The 20,074-nt window shown below is 48.6% G+C and overlaps 1 protein-coding gene across 6 annotated transcripts in view; it reads left to right on the top strand.

Annotated features, from left to right (window-relative positions):
* The window catches only part of lypd6 (LY6/PLAUR domain containing 6), a 340,700-nt gene that overhangs the window by 268,823 nt on the left and 51,803 nt on the right, over positions 1-20,074 (top strand). For all 6 annotated transcript variants that reach the window (XM_072471187.1, XM_072471215.1, XM_072471196.1 and 3 more), the window contains one exon: positions 8,821-9,002. In XM_072471187.1, coding sequence (XP_072327288.1) covers positions 8,885-9,002 — 118 coding nt within the window. In that variant the 5' untranslated portion in view covers positions 8,821-8,884. The remainder of the gene's footprint in view (positions 1-8,820; positions 9,003-20,074) is intronic.

The raw sequence follows: 20,074 nt of genomic DNA, 5'->3' as shown, positions 1-20,074 counted from the left end.
TCTGACATTGGAGCGCAATTTTGAAAGGGTGCCCCGATCTCAAAGTGAGCTTGACGGTCCCCCCCCACCCATGGGAAATGTGACCCTCTGCAGACATGGGCAACACACTCAACCCTCAACCCCTGAGGGGCAAACTATCCCCCAACCCATTAAAAACAGTCACCGTGAGCCCTGTCCCCCCCCCACCACTAGGAATGAGGGTGACCATCCCCCATACCCAATAGTCCCTGTGAGCATCGGGGCAAGTGAACATACCCTGCTTATGGGGTCATTGAGGGCTGCCCCACCTCTAGGGTTCCCCCCTTTCAGGAACACCCTCTTCACCCCACCAAACTTCCTGACAACCCACCCCTCGGCAGTGCCAGCCTGGCTAGCCCCGGAACTGCCCAGCTTCCAGGTTGGCAGTGCCAGGCTGCCCCTGTGCCAAGGCACTGCTCTGCCCACATCCACCCTGTGGCCTCCGAGACCCCTGCCTTGACCCTTATGCCTGGTCTCCACCTGGGAAACCAGCACTATGGCAGGATTCAAACCCAGGACCCCAGAGCATGACTCTGGATTACAAGTCCAGTGACAATACCACTATGCCACTGCCTCCCCCATGTAGGATGCCAGTTTGCACACAGCAATTGCCCCAAAAAACAGCAATGAAATAAATGAGAAGGTCATTTTTGTTCAGGTATTGGTTGAATGTTGGCTGGGGTGCTTTCTTGGAAATCTCCCCCATTCTCTCCCGTTCTTCTGCAAATTGTCCCATGGGAACTGTTGCCTGAGAAAGCAGGCCTCAGTTTAGGCCTCATCTGAAGAATGACATGTCCCACAGGGCTTCACTGCACTATGTGCCAGCATAGAATATGAGCTCAAATCTCTGGTGTGATCTAAATCCTAAAGACTTTCTGATTCAGAGTACAGGCAGATGCGAGTTCTCAGCTTGCTTTTGTAAAAAACAAATAGGCTGTGACTTGGGGGGAGAGGCGCTCCTTGAGTTCGTACAAGCACTGTATCCGCTTTACTTGCATTGCACAGCTGTGCTGAGATCAGTGAACAAGAGGAGGAGGTTGGTGAAATCAAAGCCATTTGGGAGGGGGATGAACAATAGATGTGTGGTGAATGTATTCACCTGAATATGAACTGTCTATATAGTACTGTGACCTATAGGAGTACCTGTAGGTCTGTAGTATACCTGTAGGAGTACAGGTCCACAGGTCATTGAAAGGGGCAACACAGGTGGAGAAGGTAGTCAAGAAGGCATACGGCATGCTTGCCTTCATTGGACGGGGCATTGAGTATAAGAATTGGCAAGTCATGTTGCAGCTGTATAGAACCTTAGTTAGGCCACACTTGGAGTATAGTGTTCAATTCTGGTCGCCACACTACCAGAAGGATGTGGAGGCTTTAGAGAGGGTGCAGAAGAGATTTACCAGAATGTTGCCTGGTATGGAGGGCATAAGCTATGAGGAGCGATTGAATAAACTCGGTTTGTTCTCTCTGGAACGAAGGAGGTTGAGGGGCGACCTGATAGAGGTCTACAAAATTATGAGGGGCATAGACAGAATGGATAGTCAGAGGCTTTTCCCCAGGGTAGAGGGGTCAATTACTAGGGGGCATAGGTTTAAGGTGAGAGGGGCAAGGTTTAGAGTAGATGTACGAGGCAAGTTTTTTACGCAGAGGGTAGTGGGTGCCTGGAACTCGCTACCGGAGGAGGTAGTGGAAGCAGGGACGATAGGGACATTTAAGGGGCATCTTGACAAATATATGAATAGGATGGGAATAGAAGGATACGGACCCAGGAAGTGTAGAAGATTGTAGTTTAGTCGGGCAGTATGGTCGGCGCGGGCTTGGAGGGCCGAAGGGCCTGTTCCTGTGCTGTACATTTCTTTGTTCTTTGTTCTTTGTTCTATGACCAGGAAATGATAACACGATCTACTTCCAGGTATTGTACTGGAACCCCAGTGGGCTCCGTCTCTGGCTCCGCCCTCTCCGGGGTGACATATAGACCGGCCACCTGTGGGCGGCACTCATTTGTACAGCAGACACTGGTAGGCAAGTCCCTGGATAATAAAGCCTATGTTCACTCGTTCTCACAGTCTCGCAGTGAATTGATGTATATCAATTTATTATCCAGCGACATCATTATGGAAGCCGCCCTAAAGCCAGATGAACACAAACTCGACGCACGAGCAACAGATCTTCTCCCACTGGCTTCGCTGTTTTGAGGCCTACCTCGACTCCTCCACAACGCCTCCCTCTGAAACCCTCAAGCTGCGCCTCCACCACGCACGGGTGAGCCATCGACTCTCCGTAATGATAGAGAAAGCTACCACGTACGAGGCGGCGGTCGCGACTCTGAAGGCGCATTTCGTGAAGCCCGTAAATGCGCAGCATCTCCTCACTACTCGCCATCAACGCGCCGGGGAATCGCTGGACAAGTACCTAGAGAACCTGACCCTACTCTCCAGGAACTGCAACTATCAGGATGTGTAGGCCGAGGAGCACATGAAGCTGCAGATCCGGGACATTTACGTGGCTGGGGTCCGGTCTAACTATGTCAGGCAGCGCCTGCTGGAAAACAGGGCCACCGACCTGCAGCACACGGTAAAACAAGCCACCTCATTAGAGATGGCCTACCAGAGCCTCAGCGCATTCCCCGCAGACCCAGCGAACCCCTCGTGGGCACAACGTGGGATCCGCCAGACCCGACTATGTCACAGGCCTGTGCCGTGCGGCTGCCCGTCCAGACTGGGGAACCGCCGTGCTACTTCTGCGGCCAGGGTCAATACCCCCGGCAGCGTTGCCCAGCCCGCACAGTGACGTGCAGCGACTGTGGCAAAAAGGGACACTTTGCCAGAGTCTGTCTGGGCCGACCTAAAGCCCAGAAGTTGAAAGCTTACCAGGCCCAACCCATGGACACACAGGCCCGCCGACCCTGCAATGTGGCAGCGTGCCTGCCGGGAATGCCTCGTTCAGACATGTCATCAGCCTCGTGCGACTCGTGTGGGCGGCCATCTTAGCCACCGGCTTCAACTCGTGGGGGTCGCCATTTTGTGACCACGATACCTCCGACCACGCAGGCTACCCGCAGCTTGGTGCAGTCACCCTCGACCAGTCGCGGCCAAAGCACCTGAAAAGTTCTATGATGGTCGTCCGGGTCAACGGGCACGAGACCCCCTGTCTATTCGACTCCGGGAGCACGGAGAGCTTGGTTCACCCTGACACGGTAAGGCGCTGCTCCCTTCACATCTACCCCGCATCCCAATCTCCCTTGCCTCCTGATCCTATTCGATACAGATCCGGGGGTACTGTATCGTGAACCTCGCGATACAGGGCTCTGAGTACGCCCATTTTAAACTGTACGTCCTCCCTCACCTCTGCGTCCCCCTACTGCTTGGATTAGACTTTCAATGCAGTCACCGAAGCCTGACCCTACAGTTCGGCGGACCCTTACCCCTCCTCACGGAGTGTAGCCTCACGACCCTTAAGTCCGCCTCCCCCTCGCTCTTCGCGAACCTCACCTCCGACTGTAAGCCTGTCGCCACCAGGAGCAGGCGGTACAGCGCACAAGACATAATTTTTATCAAGTCAGAGATCCAGCGACTCTTGAGGGAGGAGGCAAGCAACAACCCCTGGAGAGCACAACCGGTAGTTGTCAGGACCGTGGAAAAGAACCGGATGGTGGTGGACTACAGCCAAACCATAAACCGGTTCACGCAACTGGATGAAAACTTCTCCCCCGCATTGCGCAGATGGTCAACCAGATCGCACAATACCGGGTTTTCTCCACGGTGGATCTGAAGTCTGCCTACCACTGGCTCCCGATCCGCCCGGAAGATCGCCACTACACTGCTTTTGAAGCAGCCGGCTGACTCTTCCACTTCCTCAGAGTCCCTTTCGGCGTCACTAATGGAGTCTCGGTCTTCCAGAGAGCGATGGACCAAATGGCGGACCAGTACGGGCTGCGGACTACATACCCGTACTTGGACAATGTTACTATCTGCGGCTATGATCAGCAGGACCACAACGCCAACCTCCAGAGGTTCCTCCAAATCGCCCAATCCCTCAACCTCACATATAACAAGGAGAAGTGTGTTTTCCACTAAACCAGGCTAGCCAACGTCAGCTATGTCGTGGAAAACGGAGTCCTAGGGCCTGACCCTGACTGTATGCGCCCCCTCACGGAACGTCCCCTTCCCCACAACCTCAAGGCCCTCAAACAATGCCTGGGGCTATTCTCCTACTATGCCCAGTGGGTCCCCAACTATGCGGACAAAGCCCGCCCGCCCACTTATTAAAACCACTACATTTCCCCTGGCTGAGGCCCACTCAGCCTTCAGCCGCATCAAGGCCGATATCACTAAGGCTGCAATGCATGCGGTGGACGAGTCTGTCCCCTTCCAGGTAGAGAGCGATGTGTCAGACGCCGCCCTGGCCGCCACACTCAACCAGGCGGGCAGGCTGGTGGCATTCTTCTCTTGGACCCTCCATGCTTCTGAAATCCGACACTCCTCGGTCGAGAAGGAAGCACAAGCCATAGTGGAAGCTGTGCGGCACTGGAGGCACTACCTAGCTGGTAGGAGGTCCCCAATCGTCACCGACCAGCAGTCGGTTGCCTTTATGTTGGACAACGCACAACGGGGCAAGATTAAAAATGACAAAATCTTGAGGTGGAGGATCGAACTCTCCACCTACAATTACGATATCAAGTATCGTCCTGGGGAGCTCAACGAGCCCTCAGATGCCCTGTCCCGCAGCACATGCGCCAGCGCGCTAGATGACCGACTTCGGGCTATCCACAATGACCTCTGTCACCCGGGGGTCACCCGGCTTACCCACTTTATTCAGGCCCGCAATCTGCCCTACTCCACCGAGGAGGTCAGGGACATGACCAGGGACTGCCAAGTCTGCCCAGAGTGCAAACCGCACTTCTATCGGCCAGACAAGGCTCAACTGGTAAAGGCCTCCCGGCCCTTTGAGCGCCTCAGTATTGACTTCAAAGGACCCCTCCCCTCCACCAACCGTAATATATACTTCCTGACCGTCATTGACAAGAACTCCCGCAGCCCCTTCACTGTCCCCTGCCCTGACATGACCTCGGCCACTGTGATAAAGGCACTGTACAGCATCGTCACACTGTTCGGTTTCCCTGCATACGTCCACAGTGACCGGGACACATCATTTATGTAAAGGCGTCGCCTCAAGCAGGACTACGAGCTATAACCCGCAGGATAACGGGCAGGTGGAGAGGGTGAACGCGACGGTATGGAAGGCCGTCCTTCTTGTCCTCCAGTCTAGAAGTCTCCCGATCCCCCGCTGGCAGGAGGTCCTCCCCGATACCCTCCACGCCATTAGATCACTCCTCTGCACAGCCACGAACGAGACCCCTCACTACCGTTTGTTTGTCTTCCCCAGGAAGTCCATCTCCGGGCTCTTGCTTCCATTTCCTGGCCGACAACTCCGGGACCTGTCCTACTCCGGAAGCATACGAGGAGCCATCAGACTGACCCCCTGGTCGAGAGGGTCCAGCTGCTGCACGGCAACCCCAATACGCCTACGCCGTGCACCAGGACGGACGGCAAGATATGGTCTCCCTACAGGACCTGGCGCCAGCTGGTTCCCCTGCCAACATGCCCCCCCCCCACAGCCTACTGCCACCCCCGTGCCCCTTACGTCCCACCCCGGGTCTCCTGTATTGTCCCGCGCCTGCACTGCCGCCACCCATCACCCCCCTGCCTACCCCATACCCTCAACCGTCTCCGACATGCCGGACTGAAGCTCCAGACAACACGCCCCCGGAGTCACCATCTGCAACAACCGTGCCCGCCGCAGCGCCAGAGCTGAGGAGGTCTAAAAGAACGATCCGGCATCCAGACAGACTGAATCTTTGATGACCCCACAACACCCCCGCCGGACTTTATTTTTTTAACAGGGAGGGGGTGAATGTGGTGAATCTATTCACCTGAATATGAACTGTCTGTATAGTACTGTGACCTATGACCAGGAAATGATAATACAATCTACTTCCAGGTATTGTACTGGAACCCCGGTGGGCTCCACCCTCCCCGGGGCGATATATAGACCGGCCACCTGTGGGCGGCACTCATTTGTACAGCAGACACTGGCAGGCAAGTCCCTGGATAATAAAGCCTTATGTTCACCCGTTCTCACAGTCTCGCAGTGAATTGATGTATATCAAGATGACAGTGAGCCATTGTTTTTATTTATTTTACCCCAACTTTGTATTTCATATTCAGGGGCAATTTAGCATGGCCAATCCACCTACCCTGAACATCTTTGTGTTGTGGGGTGACACCCACACAGGCGTGGGGAGAATGTGCAAACTCCACATGGACAGTGACCCGGGGACGGGATCGAACCCGGGTCCTCGGCGCCATGTGGCAGCAGTGCAAACCACTGCGCCATCATGATGCCCAGTGAACCACAGTTTTAATGTGAAACCAGAGCGAATACCCATGTCCTACTGGCTCAACATCAGGCATTTTTCTAAACACAAAATTAACATTTTGTTGTCAGTCTCCAATGGTCCCTTTTAAGGATGAGTGGTTAGGCCTCATTTAGTTCAGGTAGGCCTTGGAGTTGGTTTGCATTGAATGCAGCACATTTCTGGTATGGACCCTAAAACTTGCATGAGATCCCATATTAGCATATTCAAGGTCCATGTTTAAGATCATCATGAAGGATACGCTCCATTGCCAAAAACTATAAGGTATCAGATATATTTGGTTATTGAGAAGTTGATTCCTTAGCTTGGACCTTCATCATCTTATGCCAACTCAGCATAATGAGGTACTCCTGGGATATCTGTCCACAAAGCAATGCCACAAATTAATACCCAAATTGTATGTTTTAACACAGTCAGCAGTGCGTAAAAGCCAATAAGATGTATTTGGACTCAGTTGGAAATACTTTCACCTCTAGGTCAGAAGGCTATATGTTCAAATCCCACACCAGAACAGTAATCACATAATCTAGATTGACACTCCAGAGAAGTACTGAGGGAGTCCCTCATCTTCAGAGATGTATCTTTCAAATGAGATGTTAAATCCAGGGCTCATCTGCCTTTCATGTGAATAATAAAGATCCCATGGCTTTTATCAAAGGAAAGCAGGGAGTTTGCTTGGTGGCCCAGTCAAATGCTCCTCAATTGATTAATACTATAATTTATTTAATTGCTGAGCCTGCAGCATTAGCCGAACAGCAGTCGCAATGCTCTAAAATAATGAATTGCACAAGATGAGTTGAGGTTATAATAAAGAACAATATAAATACAGGTATTTCTCATTGCTTTCTTATAATTGATTGCCATAAATCTAAGCAGCACTTTAGTTGTATACCTGCCAAGCAAGTATATCCTGTCATCTCATTGGAGGTGTGTGAACAATAATAGAGAGGCATAGTTCATTTTCCGTAACATTTTTATTTGACAAAACTGCGCTGCATGAGTTATTGGGTTTTCACACCTGTTCCATTGTACGAAGGTATTGGCAAGTCTTAAAAATCTTTTTGAAGAAAGTTTTAATTCTCCTTATTCAAATAATTTAATATTGGTATTGACTACTTATCAAATGTGGGCACTACTACTGCCTCGGCTGTACAAATGGAAGTATGTGATCTGTGGATTTTTACCACGCAAGGCGTTTTGTTTGAATTATAAATATTGACTTTAGAAACACTTGCAATGGTCTGAAGCAGGATGCATTGTCCACTGCTGATATGTGCTGCAGTGTTTTCCTCTATCCCTTTCAGAAACTGGTTGATAGAACATAACACACCAAAGCAAAGCACACAGTCAAAGTTTTCCCTCTGACCTGCTGGTAATGTAATCTAACTGCAGACAGGAATGGAACGAATTATAAGGGTCAACGGCGTGCCTGCATTAAGCCTTGCCCTGCTCACAAAGGGTTTTATAATTTGGGAGAATCAAGCTTTTATTAGGTGCACTGAGCTGGAAGGGAAAATATTTATAATAACGTTCTCCCCCATCAGGAAGCCGAAACCTTTTGTGTCCTCATCTGGTGATGGTAAAGAAAACATGTCCCCACATTAATCATCTCAGACAAATGAGCAATTGTATCCTTTGCTTCATGAATTTGTCAGTTAATTTTACGGGCATGGCGGCAAAGCAAAGGCCACAGTGTATTAATAGTATGAGCCTGAAGCAGCGGTGGATGAGGAGCTGAGGGAAAAGCATGCTGTGGTAGCCCACTGGGGCAAAGGTTCTGCTAGCAAAGGCTAAGTGGATTTGACGTTTTCCTACCTCAACCGAGAAAAAAATGTTACGAATCGAATTATTCGGAACCGTACCCTTATGAAACCTTGGAAGAAAGAAAGCTTTAGAGTTGACCGGCAGTTTTACTGCAATTTAACAGGGCTGAGTGGTGCAGCTGTTTTAGACTTCTTCCCTTCCAGCACCGCACCGCCCCCCCCCCCCCCCACACCACCACCACTAACCCCGACTCGCCGTCTGCCCAACATCCTATCTGCCTTGTTTGACGTGCTGCCAAAGAACGAGAAGTCATTGGCAGAGTTGTCAGTCAATTGCCAAAGAGAATCGGCTCGGTGGGTTTGATGTGCAGTTGAATGAAACTGAATCTTTTGTCCTGTGGCTAACGCAGGGGAACCTCTTCTGCTGTAAGGTGGATGCCTTAAATCTAATTTTGTTTTTGAAAGCTGAGTGGGTGTCAGGGAGACAGACCGTGAAAACTGTAAGCTTGTCCAAATACGCCCCAAACTGGTGAACAAATCTAAACCGGCTGCCCTCCTACCAAGTGGAGTTGCTCTCAAGAAAACCTGTTGCTTTGTTTTCAGGTACTTTCTGCCACGGAAAAAGGCATCTCATTGGACATCTGTATGCTCAAGCCCAGGGGCAGCAATGGAAGCTCGGCCTGCATCGGCCTGGCTCCTGCTGCTGAGCCTAATTTCTGACTGTCTAAAGCTGGTCCAGCCTCGGGAGTTCACAGTGAAAGATATCATCTACCTCCATCCTTCAAGTAAGATAAGCAGAATTGCATTTGTTTTTTATCCTACAACTAATCTTACAGGAGTGGGCGAATAACAGGGTGGCATTTTAATTTTGAAGACATGAGCATTGCACGTTATATATATTTGATCAAATGATTGTTATTTTCAGTGTTCCGTACTAACATCTGCAAATGTTGACTGGAGATAACCTCACTTGGAATGGGAAACATCCGGTCTGAGTATAATTTTGAGCATGCAACGACAAGCCTAGATGGGTGTTAGCCTCTGTTAGTTGTTCGCAGATCACAAGGTGTTCTTGTTTATTTCAGATTTTCTCACAAGTTTGTTTTTGATCGTTTCCATGTTGTTTGGGCAGGTTAAATAAACCGAGGAGCATTTCTACATTTGAAGTGCTCTTTCAGTTCAGCAGCCTTTGATGAAATTATATTAATGATAGAACTGATCATATTTGTGTGTAAACTTATCTATGTTGCTGAATGATGAGGTAAACAGGGGCCGACAGCTTCCATTTTGGAGAACGGTAAGTGTTAAGCACCTTTTTGTAGTCCATTGGGCCAGCTTTCTTTTTACTACGTTCCACTGACCTCTGCTTTTTTGAAAATTGGGCTCTTTCTCCCTCAACAATTGTACTCCCAGAAATGACTGCACTGTCCCACCAATATTCCCCGATTCCAGAGAACTGAATGTTCTACTTGCATTCTTAGAAAGTGCAACTTTAAGAGAAACAGCATTGAACAAAGTGAATTTTCCACAAGAATTGATGTTTTAAACCGGGGTTCAGTTCTTTTAGATCTTCATCATCGAAAAAAAATTACAAGTTGCAATACTGTACATTCCTAAATGTTATAAGTATTTTTTTTAAATTATAAATGTGAAATAAATATAAATGTAAATAACACAACAATCACCGGTGATGGTTGTGGAGCTTGTCCACTTATCAGAGTGATCGGGCGCCACTGGCTGTTACCAACTTTCTGCAAATAGTGAAGGGGGTGTGGCCCTGGGCCTAGCCAGCATGTGGGGTTCCTTTTCCAGCATGGATTTCAAGTTTGAGCTGGTGGAAAGAGGTATTCTGAAGGGTGTGGATGGAAGAGAGCGGCCAGGATGCAGAGGGGTCATAGAATCATAACATTTACAGTGCAGAAGGAGGCCATTCAGCCTATTGAGTCCTCACTGGCCCTTGGAAAGAGCACCCGACTTAAGCCCTTGCTTCCACCCAATCCCCGTAACCCAGTAACCCCACATAACCTTTTTGGACACTCAGGGCAATTTTGCATGGCCAATCCACCTAACCTGCACATCTTTGGACTGTGGGAGGAAACCAGAGCACCCGGAGGAAACCCACGCAGATACGGGGAGAACGTGCAGACTCCACACAGACAGTGACCCAAGCCGGAATCGAACCTGGGACACTGGAGCTGTGAAGCAACTGTGCTATCCACTGTGCTACCGTGCCGCCGATGTTTTGGGTTTACTACAGAATTTCCGGTGGTGGAGATTGCTAGAAGATAGAAAGGCAGGTGAGGGGAAGGGAGGTTTTTGTAACGGTGAGGAAATTATTGTGCGGTGAATGTGGTGTCAGTACATTGGTAAAAGAATTTCTGTTGAACCATTTGTTACGCTCTGACAGAAATATTTGCGGGCAGATATCTCCAGAGTTCTGCGTCAGACTTTGGGGGGCCACGTTGGAAAGGGCTGACACTCCCACGTCACTTTGCACTGACCATGAAGGTGCATACTAAAATGATGACACAGTGCCCTGCTCGCCGGGTCCAGATCGGGCTTCTGGGGGTTGCTTGGGAATGAAAGGTCGGATCTCCTCCGAGTCAATCATAGGCAAAAGCGCTCTGCGAGCTGTGAAAGGCTATAACAATGCCCACTGCCTGCACCCGAGCCTAGCTGAGGGACAGCAGGTAGGGCAGAAACCACTTCCTGATAAATCTACTGTGCCACCATCAATCTGCACCGTGTATCCGTAGCTGGTTATCAAGCTGAAGGGGCATTGAAAGGTGCCAGAGCAACCCAGTCAGGTACCAGGGTGCCGGTTGGGAGACATCTGAATCCATCAGGTCAGATCAGTGAAAAGGGCGGGAATTGAGGCTTCTACTTGGAGGTGCATTGTCAGCTTATTTGCCGAGATAAATCTCAGACCTTCAACCTGAGATTTGCCAGCCATGAAATAAGAACTCTCTGGAAATGACGTTGTAACAAATGCTGTGATCTTAAAAGTATTTCTATTCCCAATTTTATCCGTGACATTATAATGGTACAACATTGGCCGAGTAAACATGAAATGAGGAATTAGTGCATAAGCCAGCTGTTATTTTTTAAGTTTTAAGTGTTTATTACCTGCTGCCACACTTGACCCCTTCAATTGAGCAGCTAATTTGTCATTTGCCATTGGCAGTGTCTCTCTTGTCCTGTCTAACAAGAGATGTATTTCTTTCTGGTGTGACCAGTCTTGTGAACAGCTCACCCCAGCCAATCCCCCGGCTTAGCAATAAAGATGCCTGCTGGTAAAATATACCCTTTGAGTCTAAAGAAACACTTAGTAATGTGCGTCAGCCTTGGTCTTGAATTTTGAATGAGAATCACGAATGTCCTGCATTAAAACACTGAGTCATCCCATTCATTGAATTATATGAATTGAGAAATGCTGAATTGATTGATTTTGTACTCTTTAAATATTAATACAAAGTGCTTTATTTCATTTTCATTGTTGCAGAAAAGAGATTTTTAAAAATACATTTTAAACTTTTCCTTTCTGTTTTTCATGTGGTTCAGGGTCATCTGTGAGATAGCTATGGGTTCTTAGGGTGCAGCACAGAAAAAAGTTGTTCAACCTATCATACTGAGCTACTTTTACTTGAAAGATCAAGCCAATCCATCCACTTCCCTGCCCCTTCCCCAGAGCCTTGTAATTTTTTCCACTTCAAGTATTTCTTCAACTTCCTTTTTGGGGGTTACTATTAAATCTGCTTTCACCATCTTTTCAGGGAATACATTCCAAATCGTAACAACTTGGTCTCTTAAGACAATTCTCAAATCCCTTCTGGTTCTTTTTTGTCAATTGTCTTAAACCTGTGCCCTCTGGGTATCATTCCTTCTGACAGTGAAAACAGTTTATGCCTAATACACTGGCAAGACCCCCTCATCATTCTGAGAACATTTTTAGTTCAAATTCAGGGTATTGGAGAGCTGAGCTTGTTTGGAGAGAACTTTTCTCCCCATTCATACATACGGACATGTGAATTGGGAGCAGGAGTAGGCCATTCGGCCCCTTCAGCCCGCTCCCCCATTCACTAAGATCATGGCTGGTCTGATTGTGACTTGAACTCCACATTCTGCCTCACTAATCATAGAATTGATTATCATAGAATTTACAGTGCAGAAGGAGGCCATTCGGCCCATCGAGTCTGCACTGGCTCTTGGAAAGAGCACCCTACCCAAGGTCAACACCTCCACCCTATCCCCATAACCCAGTAAACCCACCCAACACTAAGGGCAATTTTGGACACTAAGGGCAATTTATCATGGCCAATCCACCTAAACTGCACATCTTTGGACTGTGGGAGGAAACCGGAGCACCCGGAGGAAACCCACGCACACACGGGGAGGATGTGCAGACTCCGCACAGACAGTCACCCAAGCAGGAATCGAACCTGGGACCCTGGTGCTGTGAAGCAATTGTGCTATCCACAATGCTACCGTGCTGCCCTTAGATTCTTGAATAACAAGGGAGTCAATCTACCCCTGTGATCCTGTCTCCACCACTCTCTGACAAACAGAGCTCCAAGGATTCAGAACCCTCTGAGAATTTTTTTTCCCCCTCATCTCCGCCTTAAATGGCAGACCCCTCCTGTCCCTGAATTATAGCATCAATGCATAAATCAACTCCGATAAAGTACAAGGGAGAAGATGATATAAAAGAGATTACTTGATGCTAAAGCCTCACATTTCTCTTTGTCCTTTGGGCATATATTAATCTAGTGTTATGTCCAATTTACTATGGGGAAGTCTCCATCCCTTAAACTGCACCTCATGGCAATGATGCAGTGCAGGTTGAGAGCTAAGTCACTAAACTCAGATTAAAAATGTATCTCAATGCTGGTGCAGTACACTTACTTTTCTGTCCAGCCTGAAGAAAAATTCAGCTTAATCATTAGCTGGGAGTCAGTGGAGGAGGTGGGACTGCAGTGAAATTCCAGGATAAGGAACTGTATATCAGGTGGAACCTGAATCATTCAGATTTTCTGCCCCCTTCCCGCTATTTCCCCCCAAACAACTTCCCTGAAAAATACACTTGTGACCATACTGCATCGCAGACCAAGTTTGCAGCGTGTGTCTAGAATTATGCCTAGACTACATGCAATTCTGCTCATTTAATTCCAGGTGGCATTGCCTGGGCAATGTCAGGGGGCAGTTCCAGGTGGCAATGCCAGGAGGCTGGTCCAGGTGCCACTGTCTGGGGGCACCTGGAACACTGCCAGGGAGCAGTTCCAGGTGCCCCCAGACAGTGGCACCTGGACCAGCCTCCTGGCATCAAATCAATCAATAATCAGAGCGGACAATGCCGCTGCCTGAAATCGCATTTTGGGCCTCCCCCTGGGATTTCCTGATCCCGCAGCCAATCCACGCCCCCCCCCCCCCCACTATTCATGAGGGTGTGTGCTCTTGAGATGCCAGTAAAGGCACAGAGGGCCATCTCACCCAGGGTTTGGGATGGAATTATCCGCATAGTCAAATGGTGGTTGGAAGCTCTCCCTTTACTTTGTCTCCCTCCCATTTCTCAAAAGTCTTTGGAAATTTTAATCTTTTAAATTGATATGTGGGTTCATGTGACTTGCTTTTCTTCCTTTATTGATTATAATTGGAAGAATAAGCAGTGATCAAATTTCATATCATTGTCTCACAATGCTACTGTTCTTGGGCATTAAGTTTCTAATTGTTTTTGGGAAAGTTATGGTGGTAATAAGGTGCATTCTGTCCTGAGAGGGCTGTGTTCATCTGGCAAGTTAGTTATTGGACTTGCTTTTTGTTTCCTTATTTTCTGCGTGTAATTTGCTCTCGAGGGCCTATGCCCTTCTGCCTCTGAACACATAATCCTGGGAGCTCATTAATCTCTGTGAATAAGAGCCAGAACAGCCTTCGATGCAGCTGCAGCAATAACTGTGTGAAGTGCTACAGTATCGCCGCCTGCTTTGAAGTCCTGATGAAGAAAATTCCATACCATTTCCGAGGAGCCCCAGCGTTCCCTCATGACATATCGGACATGGGATCAGTTAACATAATCAAACAGAATGCATTCAAACAGAATGCCTGAGGCTCCTTTTTACTGAATATTTCCTTTTTTTCCCCTACATCCATCTTGATGATTGCTTCCCTTATGGGGGTGTAATTGTCCTTCAGTTTTGTATGCTGCAGGCCATGAGACAAAGGCCCAATTAAGACTATGGAAGAGACCCAGATTCAATGGCCTATAAAACTATTGCATTACCGACTTAATTACAGTTAGATGGATGATTCTATCTAAAATCTACAAAATTGCCAGAGCCCAGGATCAGGTTTGCTTGTAAACTCTCAAAGCTAATATTCCAATGACTTTGAGCGTTGATGTTTATTTTCAACAGTTATGTTTTGATACCGGTACCTTTCAAAGATTAATCAATATACATGTAGGTAGGGAGATGAATTAGCATGGCAGCTTCCGTTTATTTTCCTTCAGCAGCCAAACTAATAGACGGCATGGATCTTGCAATCCCTCAATGCACTGGCTTACAATGTATGGCAAGCTAAACAAGACATGTGGCGCATAACATCAACAAAGCTCAAACATGGAATGGTTCTTTCCACTAAACCTTTGAAGGTGCACAACATTAATTCCTGGTACGCAAGAGTTGTCCAATGATCCTTTATTGAGAGGCTGAGTGAATTAAGACCATGGGCGAAATTCTCCCGAAACGGTGCGATGTCCGCCGACTGGCGCCAAAAACGGCGCCAGTCAGACGGGCATCGCGCCGCCCCAAAGGTGCGGAATGCTCCGCATCTTTGGGGGCCGAGCCCCAACATTGGGGGGCTAGGCCGACGGCGGAGGAATTTCCGCCCCGCCAGCTGGCGGAAACGGCCTTTGTTGCCCCGCCAGCTGGCGCGGAAATGACATCTCCGGGCGGCGCATGCGCGGGAGCGTCAGTGGCCGCTGACAGTTTCCCACGCATGCGCAGTGGAGGGAGTCTCTTCCGCCTCCGCCATGGTGGATACCGTGGCGGAGGCGGATGGGAAAGAGTGCCCCCACGGCACAGGCCCGCCTGCGGATCAGTGGGCCCCAATCGCGGGCCAGGCCACCGTGGGGGCACCCCCTGGGGCCAGATCACCCCGCGCCCCCCCAGGACCCCGGAGCCCGCCCACGCCGCCTTGTCCCGCCGTTCAAAAGGTGGTTTAATCCACGCCGGCGGGACAGGCAATTTATCGGCGGGACATCGGCCCATCCGGGCCAGAGAATCGAGCGGGGGGGCCCGCCAACCGCCGCGGCCCTATTCCCGCCCCCGCTGAATATCCGGTGCCGGAGACTTCGGCAACCGGCGGGGGCGGGATTCACGGCAGCCCCCGGCGATTCTCCAACCCGGCGGGGGGTCGGAGAATGACGCCCCATAAGACCATAAGACATAGGAGCAGAATTAGGCCACTCGGCCCATCGAGTCTGTTCCGCCATTCAATCATGGCTGATATTTTTCTCATCCCCATTCTCCTGCCTTCTCCCCATTACCCCTGGTCCCCTTATTAATCAAGAACCTATCTATCTCTGACTTAAAGATGCTCAGTGATTGGGGCCTTTACTCTCTGCAGTTTCGGAGAATGCCAAGTGATCTCATTAAGCAAACAAGTTTCTGAAGGGGATTTTTGTCCTTGAGCTGGGAAGCTTGAGCCAGGAAATCTCCCAACTTGGCAGACCGGTCCCCACGTCAGTGTCCCCCACAAGCACTATTTTCACTTTGGGAGGCGGGGATGAGATTGAATCAGTTCGGAGGTAGGCGGATGCCGAGGGGGGCTAGTTAGAAGTTAATTAAAGGCTGTTAGGCCCTCTAGCCCTCACTATATGAGCTACATATTACCAATGAAAAGTCTTGACGTGCATTTGAAAAACAGCCATTCAAAAATCTGCTTTGAAAAATCTGCTGCTCTTACAACCTTATAAATGTGTCAAATATACAGAGACAGTTTGTTATCAGTAACAGAAGCTTTGCTTAACTTCACACCTGTTAATCTTGCCTAAAGAAATGTGCAGTTATTAAAAGAAAGAACTAATTGCAGCTTCATAAAGACATCATGCAATCAAAATAAATGCTCAACTTGCACCTGTGAAAATAAAACCTTGCTCAGTTAATCCATTAGTAAGTTTTGGAGCTCAGCAAAGCATTTCATGATGTGGCTATCTATCAAGAGAAGCAGAAAACCTTATTATGAATGCTTGGCTGAGCTCTAACACTCACAAATAGATTATCATAGCAGGTGTTGGCTTTTGCAGGTGGTAATTGAGTGTTTATTTTGATTTATTGACATATTTCTGAACTCTTTCTTTCAATGTCTATATTTACATAATGTGGAGATGCCGGCGTTGGACTGGGGTGAGCACAGTAAGAAGTTTTCATCTGAGGAAGGAGCAGTGCTTCGAAACAAACCTGTTGGACTTTAACCTGGTGCTGTAAGACTTTTTACTATATTTACATATGAAATGAAGCGAGGTAATGTTTCTGTTACTGATACTGCAATGGCTCTGTGTAATTGACATTTTTATAGGGTTGCAAGACCAGCAGGTTTTTCCAACACAGATGTCTAAATGGGCATTTTGTCAGTGCGTTTCAAGAATTGGCAATTGTTGTTATATGGTTCTTAATACATTCTGGCTGGATGGGCCTGGGTGTGATCTTTTAGACATACCTTTCAAGATGTTCCCAAATCAAGACTACGGCTCATGACTCCTCAGAGGAGCTGTGAACCACATATCTCTGAGAAGATAGCATGACTCCACAAACATTTCTGAGAGAGAGCATGATATGCCTACCCCCTACAGTAGAATCAGCCAGGTGAGGAGTTCAGGGTGGAGGCTCACCACCTGCACCCTTATCCAGCACTGGCAATGGGTTTGAGAATCCCGCAATTGGCTCACGCCCACCTCAAGAGTCGGCCTAACCCCACAATAAACCCAGCCCTGGGAGATTGTTTCCTCTGACTGGGGAATAGGACCCAATCATTTATGACTGATATGAGGAGAAATATATTCAGCCAGACGGTTTTGAATCCTTAAGAACCCCTACCTCCAGAAGGTTATTGATGCTGCTTTGGTATATATTCAAGGAGCAGGAGTTGGCCATTCAGCCCCTCGAGCCTACTCTGCCATTTAATAAGATCATGTCTGAACTTATAGTAACCTCAAATCTGCATCCCGCCTATCCTCGATAATCTATCACCCCCCTTGCTTACCAAAAATCTATCTAACTCTGCTGTAAAAATATCCAAAGATTCTGCTTCCACCATCTTTCCAGGAAGAGGGTTCCAAAGAGTGACGACCCTCTGAGAGAAAACATTTAGCCTCATCTCTGTTTTAAATGGGAGACCCCTTCTGCCGAATCCTCCATTGGCGGGATCCTCCGCTTCGCTGGCAGCGCACCCACGCCCATGGGTTTCTCAACGGTGTGGGGTGGTCACAATGAGAAACCCCATTGGCTGGATGCGGGGACAGAGAATCCCGCTGCTGGTGGGGACGCACCGAGCCGGAAAATGGGGCTGGCGAGACGGAGAATCCTGCCCCTTATTTTTAAACAGTGACTCCTCGTTCTAGATTCTCCCACAAGAGGAAACATCATCTCCACACCCACCCAGTCAAGACCCCTCAGGGATCTTGTATGTTTCAATTAAGTTGCATCTTATTCTTCTAAACTCCCTCATAAGACAACCTGCCTATTCCAGGTTGTCTGGTAAACCTTCACTGAACTGCTTCCAATGCAGTAACATCCTTCATTAAATAAGGTGACCAGTACTGAACACAGTTCTCCAAATGTGATTTCACTCGTGCCCTGTACAACTGAACTACAATCTCCCTATTTCTGTATACAATTCCCCTCGTACTAAACGGTAACATTAAGCTTATCACTATTGTGTGCCACTTTTAATTAAATAGCAATGGAAAAGGAAATGACTCAACTAGGATTAAAGCAAAATTCAATATCTCTCAATTTTATTGGCAAATATTCATTGTTCCAAATGGAAATTAATTTAGTATCTTATGATTTTAATACATTTTGAAATAAGTCAACAGAAAATGCCTATGATGTCTCAATGAAAGCAAAATTCAGCAAATTTGTTTTTATCTCTAGGAAGGTCATATGAAATAGGGCAGGAGTGAGCCATGTGATCCATTGAGCCTGCTCCACCAACAGTAAAATCAAGACTGATCTGATCATGACCTGAACTCCACTTCCCTGCCTGGCCCCCATAACTCTTAACTCTCTTGTCAATCAAATGTTTGTCTAACTAAGCCTTCAATATAAGATCATCCTGAGAAGAGCTTTGCATCATCATTGCCAAAATGAGTTCACATACAATTAACACCCTCGTCTGTCCAACGCTCATTATAGTGTCATGTTAGCAAACAAATGGAAAAGTTTGTCAAACAAGTAATTAGAACACTCAGTTTTCCTTTTAAGATAAATGAGATTGAAACTTGTCTTGAGATACTGAAACCCGTCCAACAGAATACAATGGATGTCGCTTCTTCATACCTTCCAGCATTATGAATAACATAATACCTTGCATAATGAGTCTCCTGCAGTGGCTATTTTTAAGCAACTGAATTACTTCCATTTAAATTGCCTGGGGGAAATCAGCTCAGATAATTCTCTCTGGCAATCCTTTATTTTCTCTTTTGCAACATCTAACTGAAATAATATATTCGACAAGGATATTTTGGGGACTGGTCCGATAGACAGCAATTCTTCTTCTGATTGATGTACTTGTGTTAAGACACTATTGTTTACAGTGGCATATTGTACTCTTCATATCAACAGCCACAAATCTTGTTTCATTTCCTTTAGTAAAATTCTGGGGCGGGATTCTCCCAGCCCTGGGTTGGGCCGGAGAATCCCCGCGACCGGGCCAAGCCGCCCTGACGCCAGCACGCGATTCTCTGCATGCGGAGAATCGGCGCCATTGGCGCCGGCGTGGTTGGCGCTGGTTACGGGCCGCTCTACGCGGCTGGCCCGCCGAATCTCGGGCCGAGATGGGCTGAGCGGCCGTCGTGGCAACACTGAGTCCCGCCGGTGCCGTCCACACCTGCTCTCAGCCGGCGGAAACTCAGCTTGGAAGAGTCAGGTGGGGGCCTGTGGGCGGGGGTGGGGGAGGGGGGGGCTCCAACCCCAGGGGGGGAGCCTTCGATGCGGCCTGGCCCGCGATCGGGGCCCACCGATCAACGGGCCGGCCTCTGGGGGACTCATTTCCTACGCGATGGCCCCTGTAGTCCTGCGCCATGTTGCGTTGGGGCCGGCGCGTTGAAGGAAGCCACTGCGCAACCGCACGTTGGCGCCGGTGCCACTGCACATGCGTGGATTCCGCGGTGCCCAGTTCACGCCAGGATCGGCAGCTGGAGTGGCATGAACCACTCCAGCACCGTGCTGGCCCCCTGTAGGGGCCAGAATTAGTCCTGGGAGCGGCCCATTCACGCCGTTGTAAAACGCGACGGCGTTTACGACGCCATGGACACTGCCGCGGGATGAGAGAATCCCGCCCCTGATCTATACAAGGCTCACTAGCAGAAGTTAGATATCGTGGCCTGGAAAGCGACCCATTTCTGATACACCACCATCTAGGCAAATAATGCTGGCCTAACCAACGACACCCACATCCCGTAAATGAATTTTAGAAAACACGAAAATACAATACAATCTGGTGTGTGGTTTACCCCCTGTAATCCCATCCCTCAAAATTGCCTCTACAATTCTTGTTTACTTTGTCACCTCTCTCCCTAATATTTGCAACATCCTTGTTCTCAATGTCCAGGAGACACTCCCTTAGTTCAAAGACCAGAACA

Source organism: Scyliorhinus torazame, chromosome 2 (assembly GCF_047496885.1).
Source record: "Scyliorhinus torazame isolate Kashiwa2021f chromosome 2, sScyTor2.1, whole genome shotgun sequence".
Taxonomy (NCBI): Eukaryota; Metazoa; Chordata; class Chondrichthyes; order Carcharhiniformes; family Scyliorhinidae; genus Scyliorhinus; species Scyliorhinus torazame.
Note: the sequence above shows the minus strand (reverse complement) of the source record. Positions and strands in the feature narration are given on the sequence as shown.